Source organism: Pollachius pollachius (assembly GCF_949987615.1).
Source record: "Pollachius pollachius genome assembly, chromosome: 8".
NCBI lineage: Eukaryota > Metazoa > Chordata > Actinopteri > Gadiformes > Gadidae > Pollachius > Pollachius pollachius.
The window spans coordinates 2,929,446-2,943,141 of record NC_136941.1 but is presented as its reverse complement, the minus strand read 5'-3'; the positions used below and the strand labels follow the sequence as shown (position 1 = coordinate 2,943,141).

Below are 13,696 nucleotides of genomic sequence, written 5' to 3'. Positions count from 1 at the left end.
TATACTATATAAACTATACAAATAAACTCTATTCAACTATATTCTATACAAATATACTCTATACAACTATACTCTATACAACTATACTCTATACAACTGTACTCTATACAACTATACTCTATACAACTATACTCTATACAACTATACTCTATACAACTATATTCTATACAACTATACTCTATACAACTATACTCTATACAACTATACTCTATATAACTGTACTCTATATTACTATACTCTACTAATTTATCTAACTACTCTTTCTAACTATACTTTACTCTACATAACTATACTCTAGATAACTATACTATACTCTATAACTATACTCTTTACATAACTATACTCTGTATAACATTACTATACTATACATAACTATACTCTATATAACTATACTCTTTACTCTATAATAGACTACACTCTATATAACTATACTCTGTAATATATATAGACTTCTTGCCCTGGGGCTGCGCCAGCTGCATTAAACCCAGTCATCACACAGTACTACATAAAAATACCACAGTATACATGTTCTCTTTATAACTTTGCTATATTCAACACATTTAAACCACTGACAGTGAGGCAGGTGACTCAGTGTACCAGCTGTGGTGAGCTGTGTTCTGGGTTCTGACTGTACTCCCTTCTCCACAGGAGGCCTGGTGGGCGGCCAGGACCGGAGGCAGATGGCCCACCTCCAGGAGTCCGTGGGAGAGACTAGCTCCCAGAGTGTGGTGGTGGCCGTGGACCGGTGAGGAATCACTTCACTGCACTGGTTCTTATCGTTGAGTCTTCACTGGCTCTTATCCTAGTGTCTTCACTGCACTGGTTCTTATCGTAGTGTCTTCACTGGTTCTTAACCTATTGTCTTCACTGCACTGGTTCATATCGTTGAGTCTTCACTGCACTGGTTCTTATCCTAGTGACTTAACTGGTTCTTATCGTAGTGTCTTCACTCTGCTTCACGGCACTGGTTCTTATATCGTAGGGTCATTGCACTGGTTCTATTCAGACTATTTGAGTAAAATCCTTCTGTTTAATCTGCAGAATCTTCACTGGGTCCACCAAACTAGATGGAAACGCAATCGGTGAGTGTCTTATTTGCGTTCGATCTAAACAGCAATTGTATTGTCTAGACATTGGGAAGCGTATTGGAATGTATACGTTCGTCTGAAATGTGCGATACTAATAAAGTTGTCTGACGGCGTGCCCCCCTCCCAGTGGACTTTGTGCGCTGGCTGTGCGCCGTGTCCATGGACGAGCTGGCCTCCACCCACCAGCCGCGCATGTTCAGCCTGCAGAAGATCGTGGAGATCTCCTACTACAACATGAACCGCATCCGCCTGCAGTGGTCCCGCATCTGGCAGGTCGTCGGAGACCACTTCAACAAGGTCCGTACGCTGAGGATGCGCTTAGACGTTTAGAACGGTCCAGAACTGGTACAGACTGATCCAGACCTGGTATAGACTGGTTCAGGCCGGTCCAGACCTGGTATAGACTGGTTCAGGCCGGTACAGACATGGTATAGACCGGTCCAGACCTGGTATGGACTGGTTCAGGCCGGTACAGACATGGTATAGACCGGTCCAGACCTGGTATGGACTGGTACATGCCGGTCCAGACCTGGTATAGACTGGTTCAGGCCGGTACAGATATGGTATACACCGTCCAGACCTGGTATAGACTGGTTCAGGCCGGTCCAGACCTGGTATAGACTGGTTCAGGCCGGTCCAGACCTGGTATAGACTGGTTCAGGCCGGTCCAGACCTGGTATAGACTGGTTCAGGCCGGTCCAGACCTGGTATAGACTGGTTTAGGCCGGTCCAGACCTGCTGTAGACCGGTCCAGACCTGCTGTAGACCGGTCCAGACTGGTCCTGGCCGGTACAGACCGGTCTATAACCCGGACCCTCTAGTGAGCCTGGCCCCCCCCCCCCCCTCCCTTGACCCTTGGTCCCGCCCCTACAGGTGGGCTGCAGTCCCAACGAGGACGTGGCCATCTTCGCGGTGGACTCCCTGCGGCAGCTGTCCATGAAGTTCCTGGAGAAGGGCGAGCTGGCCAACTTCCGCTTCCAGAAGGACTTCCTGCGGCCCTTCGAGCACATCATGAAGAAGAACCGCTCGCCCACCATCCGGGACATGGTGATCCGCTGCGTGGCCCAGATGGTCAACTCGCAGGCCGCCAACATCCGCTCGGGCTGGAAGAACATCTTCTCGGTGTTCCACCAGGCGGCGGCCGACCATGAGGAGTCCATCGTGGAGCTGGCCTTCCAGACCACCGGACACATCGTCTGTGAGTACCGGGCGCCCCCCGTCGGTCCCTCGCACTCCCCCTAAGGACGATGCTTGGTTTTAATCACGGGAAATATGGAGCCCAAATGTTGATTTTGAATCTGAAATTCCTCCATCATCTACTGTACTCATCCTTCCTCCTCCTCTTCCTTTTCCTCTCTTCTCCCCCTCCTCCTCCCAGTGAACACCTTCCAGCAGCACTTTGCGGCCGCCATCGACTCCTTCCAGGACGCGGTCAAGTGTCTGTCTGAGTTCGTCTGCAACGCCGCCTTCCCTGACACCTGCATGGAGGCCATCAGGCTCATACGCCACTGCGCCAAATACGTCTCGGAGCGGCCGCAGGTACGACCCCCGCGCTCACACTAGGGCTGGGCGATGAATTGAATTTCGATCTCGATTTCGATTTTAGCATCAAACGATCCCAAAATTAACATAGTCGAGTTTTCGCTGGATACATATCTGTACATTATTTTAGATTTGAACATTTTCTTTTGGACCATTTTTTTAAGGGGAAATTTCAAAGTTCTCAGTTACAAAGTGTTTTTCAGAGAGACACGCTGAATGAATACATCATGTTTTCAAACTCAAAAAGAAAATCGTTTGAATAATCGTGATTTCAATATCGACCAAAATAATCGTGATTATGATTTCTTTGCATAATCGAGCAGCCATAGCTCACACTGCCCAAGGGCAAGACAGGTTTCTGAACCGGACTCTCCTCCAATGATTTATGGGTTTCCATCCAATAATACATGTGTTCGTTTGCAGGCCCTCAGGGAGTACACCAGTGATGACATGAACGTCGCCCCCGGCGACCGCGTGTGGGTGCGTGGCTGGTTCCCCATCCTGTTTGAGCTGTCCTGCATCATCAACCGCTGCAAGCTGGACGTCCGGACCAGGTGGGCATGCGGGCTCAGCGTGGGGTCCTCTGGTCTCACGCCTCCCCTGACTGTCATCACAGACTTTACTTATGTACTTTAATGACAGACTTTACTCACAAACTTTTCTCACAACCTTGGCGTACAAACCTTACTCGCAAACTTTGCATACAAAAAAGACTCACAAACTTTACTCACAATTGTACGACCTTTACTTACAAACTTTACTTAGAAACTTAACTTACAAACTTTACTAATGAACTTTAGTTACAAACTTTACTCACAAACTTTGCATACAAAAAAGACTCTCAAACTTTACTCACAATTGTACGACCTTTACTTACAAACTTTACTTACAAACTTTACTAATGAACTTTAGTTACAAACTTTACTCACAAACTTGACATACAAACTTTACTCACAAACTTGACATACAAACTTTTCTCACAAACTTTACTTGGAATCTTTACTTACTAACTTTATTTAGAACCATGATTTTTTGTTACTTCCGAATGTAAGTAGGAATAACTTTAAAACTTGAGAACTTCAGGCCTTGAGAACTGAACCCGGTGCTCCGCCGTCCCTCAGGGGCCTGACGGTGATGTTCGAGATCATGAAGAGCTACGGCCACACCTTTGAGAAGCACTGGTGGCACGACCTCTTCCGCATCGTCTTCAGGATCTTCGACAACATGAAGCTCCCAGAGCAGCAGACCGAGGTCAGGGGTCAGGGGTCAGAGCCCGCGCCACCGCGGCGCGTCACGCTGTCACTCGGTGTCAACGGCGGGCGGTGTTTGACGGACGGCCGTGTGTTTGTGCGTGTGTAGAAAACGGAGTGGATGACGACCACGTGCAACCACGCGCTGTACGCCATCTGCGACGTGTTCACGCACTTCTACGAGCCACTCAGCGAGGTTCTGCTGGCCGACATCTTCAAGCAGCTGCAGTGGTGCGTCCGGCAAGGTGAGGACGAGCTCATCACTATGTATGCGATGGATAAGTGCATGGTTGTCTCCTATGCTGTAGGGGGCGCTCTACGTCACCTGTTAAGTGTGACATTGTTCTCCCCTGAGTGTATCAGTTAATTGGATAGCAACGTCTCAACCTGCGTTCTTGTGTCTCTCCATTCCTAGAAGTTGTCCTTATATTATAATAAGAACGTAATACTCATGATGATCATAATACATGGCGTCCAGTTCAACAGAAAGCTAGTTTATATTCTACATAGTGACCCCAGCAGCATGGGGGGCGGGGGTCGACTGCAGCTCAGGAGGTAGAGCGGGTTCGATCCGCTGGGAGGTTCCCTGGCTCCTCCCACCTGAGAGTCCCTGGGGTCGACCCCGCCGTCGGTGTGTGAACGTGCAAAGGGATGGTTGCAAGTTGCTTTGGATAAAAGCTTCGGCGAAATCCCCTGAATGTTAACGCTCTTTCTTGGTTTGTTTCTTTCGTCACATTTCTCCTACGTCCCTCTTTGACCATTGCTCCCTCTTTTACTCGGCCTCTTTCTCTTGCCCCCCCTCAGAGAACGAGCAGCTGGCTCGCTCGGGGACCAACTGTCTGGAGAACCTGGTGATCGTGAACGGGGAGAAGTTCAGCCCAGACGTCTGGGACCTGACCTGCTCTTGCATGCTGGACATCTTCCAGACCACCAGCCCCCACGCGTACGTACCCCCCCGAACCCCCGCCGACAGCCCAGCGTCGGGTCCGAGGAGTGACCCCCTCAAATCTTTCTTTTTTGTCCCCATCATCAGCTTGTTGACATGGCGACCGGCCGGACAGGAAGAGGAGTATGGAGACACCAAGCACTCGGTGAGAGAGGAACCGTGTGTGACCAACAGGACGTGTGGTTCAGCAGCAGAATGACACCTGCGTCGTCTGTGTGTGGTTTAGCAGCTGTGTGTGTGTGTGGTTTAGCAGCTGTGTGTGTGTGTGGTTTAACAGCAGTGTGTGTGTGTGTGTGTGTGGTTAAGCAGCTCTGTGTGTTTGTGTGATTTAGCAGCTGTGTGTGTGTGTGTGTGTGTGTGTGTGTGGTTCATCAGCAGAACTACACCTGTATCTTTGTGTGTGTGCGTGGTTAAGCAGCTGTGTGTGTTTGTGTGGTTCAGCAGCTGTGAGTCTGTGTGTGTTTCATCAGAACAATGACGTGTGGACGTGTTTGTTGTTCAGCAGCTCTGTGTGTGTGTGTGTGTGTGTGTGTGTGTGTGTGTGTGTGTGTGTGTGTGTGTGGTTCATCAGGAGAATGACGTGTGTGTGTGGTTCATCAGAAGAATGACGTGTGTGTGTGTGTGTCTCTAGGAGGTGGACTTTGACAGCCAGTCCCAGTGCAGCTATGACAGAGCTCTGTCAGAGAGGGCTCACAGCCAGATGTCCAGCGAGGACACCTGGAAGGGAAAGTCCAACGCGCGTAAGCCCTCCCCTGTCATCCTGTACACTCACCTTTACGCTCACCTGTAGACCCACCCATAGTCGTGTGGTTGATGGCTGGTTCACCTGTTGCACATGTGCACATTGATGGCTCAATGTGCACATTTATGGCACAACAGTGTGCAGTCCCATCCAGTCTAATGGGATGGGACTATTCCAATCACAGTCTAATCAATCTGACTCGGGTGAGGCTGGTTAAACCAGCCATCATCCACACACACTCAGTGTGTATATATGTGTATATTAAATAAATAAATAAATCAAATTTGTGTGTGTGTGCAGGAGTGAGCGACCAGAAGCTCTTTGCGGGTCTGCTCATCCGTTGCGTGGTGCAGCTGGAGCTCATCCAGACCATCGACAACATCGTGTTCTACCCGACGACCAGCAAGAAGGAGGACGCCGAGAACATGGCCGCCGCACAGGTCAGCGCTGCGTTTGATTGGTCCGGCCCTCAGCCCCGTCACGTGGCTCCGAGTGCGATGACGCGTCCTGTTGGGTCTCGTTCATTTCCTTCAAGACGTGAACCCTTGACAAAACGCTTTCACTTTACCAATTAAAAAATGGAGAAAAGGAAGCGTATTAAGTAGTAAAAATGTAAGTGGAAGAAGAAAGAGGAAAACCTAAAATGCAATACTATAGTACTATAAACATACAGTACTATACAGTCCCTCCAGAAAAAACGGGATTATGCGATCGCATAATTCAACGCATAATCAGCCAAAGTCCGCATATTCATGCGGGGGCCGCATTTTTTCAAATATGCCGCACTTTCACCGCATAAATTGCCGATTTCCACGTAAAATATGCAGGGCTCGCATGATTTCATAATCCCCGCATTTTCGTTGCAAAAAAGTCACATATATCTTAGCAGAAAGTTGAAAAATGTTGCGTTTACTTCACACAAGAGCAGCCATTTCCCCCTGTTGCCATGGAAACGTTATGAAGTGACGTAATTACACGACGTGAACGTCATCGAAAAGTTGCATTTTTCGCAAGTTCCCGCAATTTCGTCGCATAAAATTGCATAAATATGCCGCATATTTCATCGCATTTTTTAAGAAAACGTGCCGCATAATCAAGGATTTTTGGCCGCAACAATCACAAAAAAACGCAGCATTTTTCTGGAGGGACTGAATATACTGCTGTACTGTACAATACTGTACTATACTACTATAAACATATAGTACTATAAATATACAGTACTATACTGCTGTACTGTACAATACTGTACTAAACTACGTCTGACATTGTACTTAATGTAAGTCACTTTGGATGGAAGCTAAATGCCCTGAATATAAATGCACTATATAACGATTTACAAAACAGGTCGAGTATAAAATATTTAACATATTTTACGAAAGACCCCACCCTAAAGATGATGTCTTCCCCCGACCAGAGAGACACCCTGGAGGCCTGTGAGGGGGCGGGGCCAGAGGGGGCGGAGTCGGAGCAGGGCATGTACGCCGCCCTGACCTCGCAGCACCTCTTCAAGCTTCTGGACTGCCTGCTGGAGTCCCACACCTTCGCCAAGGACTTCAACTCCAACAACGAGCAGAGGACGGCGCTCTGGAGGGCCGGTCAGTGTTCACAAGACCCCTCGGCCCCGCGGGACCGCTCTCTCTACTGTCTCTCTACCATGTGTCTCTCTCTCTCTACTGTCTGTCTCTCCCTACCGTCCGTCGCTCTACTATCTGTCTCCCTCTCTATCTCTATTGTCTCTTTCTCTACCGTCTCTCTACCTTCTCTCTCTACCGTCTGTCTCTCTACTATCTGTCTCTCTCTACCGTCCGTCTCTCTACTATCTGTCTCTCTCTACCGTCCGTCTCTCTCTACCGTCCGTCTCTCTACTATCTGTCTCTCTCTCTTTCTCTACCGTCTCTTTCTCTACCCTCTCTCTACCGTCGCTCAACCATCTGTCTTTCTCTCTCTCTACCGTCTCTCTACGATCTTTCTCTACCATCTCTCTACCATCTCTCTCTACCGTCTGTCTCTCTGCCTATCTCTCTCTACCGTCTGTCTTGCTACCATCCGTCTCTCTCTCTCTTTACCGTCTCCTTCTCTAACCGTGTCTTTCTACCATCTGTCTCTCTCTCTTACTCTACCGTCTGTCTCTCTACCATCCCTCTCTCCCTCTACCTCTCTCTGACTCTGTCTCTCTGACTCTGTCTCTCTAACTCTGTCTCTCTGACTCTGTCTCTCTGACTCTGTCTCTCTGACTCTCTACCGTCTCTTTCTCTACCGTCTGTCTCTCTGCCTCTCCATCTCTCTCTACCGTCTCTCTCCACCTCTCTACCTCTTTCTGTCTCTCTCCGCCACTGTCTCTCTACCTCTTTCTGTCTCTCTCCGCCACTGTCTCTCTACCTCTCTGTCTCTCTCTGCCATCCTAAAACCGCCTTAAACCACGTGCACTCTTATCAGAGAGCCATCGGTTCCCTAGTCCTAGGGGTCATAAGCCGGACACCTTCCCCGGTCCCCCCCGCCCTCATGTCAGACACGCGGTCACGGTGGTAACCCGGGTTACCACCAGCTCCTCCTCCTACACAGGGCTGCCGCGTGTAGGCACCTGTCTCACCTGAGGTCCTGTGCACCTGTCTCTCCCGTGGGTGTCTCCGCAGGCTTCAAGGGGAAGTCCAAGCCCAACCTGCTGAAGCAGGAGACCAGCAGCCTGGCCTGCAGCCTGAGGATCCTGTTCAGGATGTACTCGGACCCCCAGCTCACCCCCTCCTGGCCCCACATCCAGACCCGCCTGCTGCTGTGAGCCCCCTGCCCTGTGTGTGTGTGTGTGTGTGTGTGTGTGTGTGTGTGTGTGTGTGTGTGTGTATTGATAATGTGTGGAGAGATTGTATTGATAATGTGTGTGTCTGTGTGTGGAGAGTGTGTATTGATCTTTGTGCCTGTGTGTTTTGATAATGTGTGTCTAGAGTTTGTATTGATCATTTGTGTGTCAAGAGTGTGTATTGATAATGTGTGTCTTTGTGTGTCAGTGTGTGCGGCGAGGCCCTGTCCTACTTCATCAGCCTGACGTCAGAGAGCCACAGAGAGGCCTGGACCAGCCTGCTGATGCTGCTACTGACCAGGACCCTGAGGCTACCGGACCACAAGGTACACACAGACACACACACAGACACACACACAGACACACACACAGACACACACACAGACACACACACAGACACACAGAGACACACACAGAGACACACACACAGACACACACAGAGACACACACACACACAGAGAGACACACACACACACACTGAGACACACACAGAGACACACACACAGAGACACACACAGACACACAGAGACACACACAGAGACACACACAGAGACACACACAGAGACACACACACATAGACACACACACACACACACACAGAGAGACACACACACACACACTGAGACACACAGAGAGACACACACACAGAGACACACACACACACAGAGACACACACGCACACAGAGACACACACACACAGAGACACACACAGAGACACACACACACACACACACACACACACACAGACACACACACACTGAGACACACAGAGAGACACACACACAGAGACACACACACACACAGAGACACACACGCACACAGAGACACACACACACAGAGACACACAGAGAGACACACAGAGAGACACACACACACACAGAGACACACACAGAGACACACACAGAGACACACACAGAGAGACACACACACAGAGACACACACACACACACAGAGACACACACACACACTGAGACACACAGAGAGACACACACACAGAGACACACACACACACACAGAGACACACACACAGAGACACACACACACACACACAGACACACAAACACACACACAAACAAACACACACACACACACACACACACACACACACAGATACACACACAGAGAGACACACACACAGAGACACACACACACAGAGAGACACACACACACACACAGAGACACACACATACAGAGACAAACACACACACACACACACACACACACACACACACACACACACACACACACACACACACACACACACACACACACACACACACACACACACCCTTATCCTAACACACACCTAACCTAACTCTAAAACACACACACACCTACTTTCGCTAACCTAAACACCGGCCTATCTACCTGCCATCCTACCCATAGCACACACCTACGACACGCTGACCTTTGGTAAAGGTCGCGTGGGCGTCATGACGATCAGCAACTCTGACGGGGCTTTTACACGATATTACAAGATGTATAGGTGGTGCTAGTTAACAGACTAGGTGGTCCTAGTTAACAGACTAGGTAGTGCTAGTTAACAGACTAGGTAGGCCTAGCGCTAGTTAAGAGCATAGGTAGTTCTAGTACTATTTAACAGCATAGGTAGGCCTATTGTTTGTTAACAGCAGCTGTGTGTGTGTGTCTGTGTCTTCGTCTCTGTGTGTGTCTCCGTGTGTGTGTGTATGTGTGTGTGTCCATCCGTGTGTGTGTCCGTCCGTGTGTGTCTCTGTCCGTGTGTCTCCGTCTGTGTGTGTGTCTCCATCCGCGTGTGTCTCTGTCCGTGTGTGTCTCCGTCCGCATGTGTCTCCGTCCGTGTGTCTCTCTGTCCGTGTGTCTCCATCTGTGTGTGTGTCTCTGTCCGTGTGTCTCCATCTGTGTGTGTGTCTCCGTCCGTGTGTCTCCGTCCGTGTGTGTCTCCGTCCGTGTGTGTCTCCGTCCGTGTGTCTCCATCCGTGTGTGTCTCCGTCCATGTGTGTGTCTCCATCCGCGTGTGTCTCCGTCCGTGTGTGTCTCCGTCCGTGTGTGTCTCCGTCCGTGTGTCTCCATCCGTGTGTGTCTCCGTCCATGCGTGTGTCTCCATCCGCGTGTGTCTCCGTCCGTGTGTGCGTCTCCGTCCGTGTGTCTCCATCTGTGTGTGTGTGTCCATCCGTGTGTGTGTCCGTCCGTATGTGTCTCCGGCCGTGCGTCTCCGTCCGTGTGTCTCCGTCCGTGTGTGTGTCTCCGTCTGTGTGTGTGTCTCCGTCCGTGTGTCTCCGTCCGTGTGTGTGTCTCCGTCCGTGTGTCTCCGTCCGTGTGTGTGTCTCCGTCCGTGTGTCTCCGTCCGTGTGTGTGTCTCCGTCCGTGTGTCTCCGTCCGTGTGTGTGTCCGTGTGTGTCTCAGTTCCAGCCCCATGCCTGCTGCTACTACCCCCAGCTGTGTGACATGATGCAGTTCGACCTGATCCCCGAGCTGAGGGCCGTGCTGCGCCGGTTCTTCCTGCGCATCGGCTCCGTCTTCCACATCTCGGCCCCCGAGGCCCGGGCCCTCACCCCCCCCACCCCCCCCTCCTAGGGCCCCGACTCCCCCCCCCCCCCCAACCCCGCCTGCTAGGGGACGGACCCCGGCCTGATGGGGCCCCCGGAGACTCGGGAGAGAGGCGGAGGAGGACTGGCGTTAGGACACAGAGGAGGGGTGTTTAAATCACCCCTCCCACTCTCTCTCCCTCTCTTCCTCTCTCTCTCCCTCTCCCTCTCTCCCTCTCTCTCTTTCTGTTACCCCACCCGTGCCGGACTGTTACGGGTGCAGGTGGAGAACAGACTGTAGCTGTTCCACTCTGATCAGAACTCTTTGAAGTGCAATGTTTGCCTCACCCTCGCTCTCCCATTCTCTCCCTCCCCCTCTCTCCCTTCTCTCCGTCTTCCCTCCCTCCCTCTCTCTCTGTTCCTCCCTCTCTCCCCTGCCTCCTATGGGAGTGTCCACTGTGACCACATCACAACCCCCGCCTACCCCAACCATCATCTCTGAAAGAACTGGATACTAAATCCTAATTTATTGATATTCCAAACTGTGGGTCTGATTTTGGGACTTGGTTTTGTTTTTGTTTGGTTAGTTTAGCCTGACTTGGTTTGGCTTGGTGTGTTGTTGTGTGTGACCAAAACAAAGAGATGTTTCTGTGTCTTCAGGGTGGATGATGTGTGTCGGGTGAGTGCCATGTTCTGGTGACCTCCTGTGTAGACATCTTGACACTACTGTGATCGAACTACCAATCAAACGCCTCAGTCGCTCTGCTCCTCTCTGCTCCTCTCTGCTCCTCTCTTTTCCTCTGTGCTCATCTCCTCCTCTCCTCTCTTCTCCCCCCCTCGGCTCCTCTCTGCTCCTCACTGCTCCTCTCTGCTCCTAACTGCTCCTCTCTTTTCCTCTTTGCTCATCTCCTCCTCTCCTCCCTTCTCCCCCCCTCGGCTCTTCTCTGCTCCTCTCTGCTCCTCACTGCTCCTCTCTGCTCCTCACTGCTCCTCTCTGCTCCTCTCTGCTCCTTACTGCTCCTCTCCCCGTGGCTTCTGTTGGTTTGTTTACCCTATGGTGCGGAGGGTTTGGGGTGGTACTTGGTAATATTATGGGGTGTATCAGGAGGCCTTGGGGGACGACCAGCTGCTTCCGTGGCAACCCGACGGGGGGGTCTCGCCTCACCCAGCACCGCTTGGTTTTCATGACGCCCCCCCCCCCACACACACACACACACTAGTGCGCCTCCAGCTCATAATACAAGCCGCCATGCAGAAGATTTTACGTATTTATTTTTTCGCTAAGTTTCGCTTTTATCCGTTCCGACCTTTCCGCTGACGTCTCGTCCTTTGTCACGTTCCCGTATGATTCCGGATCCAATCGCCGCCGCGCTCCTGCTAATGTAATGCCTCCTCCTCGTGTCCACGGGTCGTCAGGCCTGGGGCCCGCAATGCCTTATGATGTCCGGGAGGGGGTCCGGCCCAACGCCCCGCCCACCGGAACACAGGGAGGTGCCGCGCGCTGGGCTCCGTCCCCTTCTTTTCTACGCCTGGTTTACACATCTGTGGGTCCCGCCTCTGTTCACGCCGAGCGCCGCGCCGCTTCTGTCTGATTCCGATGATTGTCGAAACGTCCCGTCCGTCGACCAAACCGTGGGGAAGCCCTCATCTTAAGCTTTTGGAGTTGATACTGGTCTTTTTTTTTTATATATAGATAATTATTTAAAGTGCATATATCGTTTCTTTTTTTCTGAAGCATTCCTCCCCTCGGCTCTGGATGTGTACTTTTCTTCCCTGATGTTCGGGAATATATAAATATATATAAATACCGTATATGAAGAAACTGTACAATTTCCTGTAAAATACATAGAAATGAAAAAGTGCTATACTGTTATATACATAATATTGTGATGTAATCTTGAGAGCCTTTGGTGAAATAATCAATAAACCCTGACTTCTGATCGAGTTAACAGCTGTCAGTGTTCATGTATGGTATGAAAGTATGGCTTTCAGAGTTGTCCCCCACCACACACACATACACACACACACACCGCTCTTTGGCACGGATTGTATGTTATACGTCTTGGCACATAATGTACGTACTTATTGTATGTTGATCGTCCTTGCCCTTAAAAATAGTACTTAGCATGTTGCGGCGTCTTATCCTATCTTTGTTGTATACGGGGAATGGGTTAACTTAGTGGTTGTTAGTTGTTGTTTGGCACTTGGTTCAATGAACATCCTTACTGTACGGACGGCGATATATTTTTATTTTTATCCTGACAAATCTACAAATTGAGTTGTAGGTCGCTCTGGATAAAAGTGCTACATTTAATGAAAATTGTATTTGTGGGGCAAATGTTGCGTCTGTACTTCTATCGGCGGCCGCAGCGGGGCGCTGTTCGGCAGCGCGCCCTCGGTGCGGAATAGGGTTTTGGGGTAACAAAGGTTGCCAATGGAGATCCGTGACATCCTTTGTTTCGGGAAGTCGGGATGTCAGCCTTGCATGCTGGGTAGTCCCATTATGGACGTCTACTAAATAGACGTCCATAATAAAGTCTCTAAAATATTTATTTAAAAAAGCCATTGAAAGAAGCAGGTGTCTGAACAGGGGAGATGAGACTTGTTCACTGGAATCCGGCCTCACTTATTGAAAAAGATATTTAAAAGCTGAGGGAAAATGTGATTATTTTGACCTGAGCTATGGTTAGAATTTAAAAAAATTAAACCAATCTAAACCCAACAAAATGTGACCAGTGAGGGCAAATGTAGAAGACGCAAACAAACCAAATGCATAGTTTGTGTGTGAAAGGCAGCCATGCCAAAGGTTCAAAGATGTTTTACTATC

At 50.0% G+C, this 13,696-nt stretch overlaps 1 protein-coding gene across 1 annotated transcript in view; it reads left to right on the top strand.

Moving 5' to 3' along the window:
• The window catches only part of arfgef2 (ADP-ribosylation factor guanine nucleotide-exchange factor 2 (brefeldin A-inhibited)), a 34,662-nt gene extending 21,849 nt beyond the window's left edge, over positions 1-12,813 (top strand). Inside the window, exons 23-38 of the mRNA XM_079741573.1 lie at positions 649-745; positions 1,042-1,082; positions 1,216-1,385; positions 1,962-2,286; positions 2,467-2,627; positions 3,054-3,184; positions 3,752-3,881; positions 3,990-4,125; positions 4,685-4,823; positions 4,914-4,971; positions 5,458-5,566; positions 5,869-6,008; positions 6,983-7,163; positions 8,202-8,340; positions 8,571-8,688; positions 10,748-12,813. Of these exons, the coding sequence (XP_079597699.1) occupies positions 649-745; positions 1,042-1,082; positions 1,216-1,385; positions 1,962-2,286; positions 2,467-2,627; positions 3,054-3,184; positions 3,752-3,881; positions 3,990-4,125; positions 4,685-4,823; positions 4,914-4,971; positions 5,458-5,566; positions 5,869-6,008; positions 6,983-7,163; positions 8,202-8,340; positions 8,571-8,688; positions 10,748-10,918 (2,246 nt within the window). The 3' untranslated portion in view covers positions 10,919-12,813. The remainder of the gene's footprint in view (positions 1-648; positions 746-1,041; positions 1,083-1,215; positions 1,386-1,961; positions 2,287-2,466; positions 2,628-3,053; positions 3,185-3,751; positions 3,882-3,989; positions 4,126-4,684; positions 4,824-4,913; positions 4,972-5,457; positions 5,567-5,868; positions 6,009-6,982; positions 7,164-8,201; positions 8,341-8,570; positions 8,689-10,747) is intronic.
• The last annotated feature ends 883 nt before the right edge of the window (positions 12,814-13,696 follow it).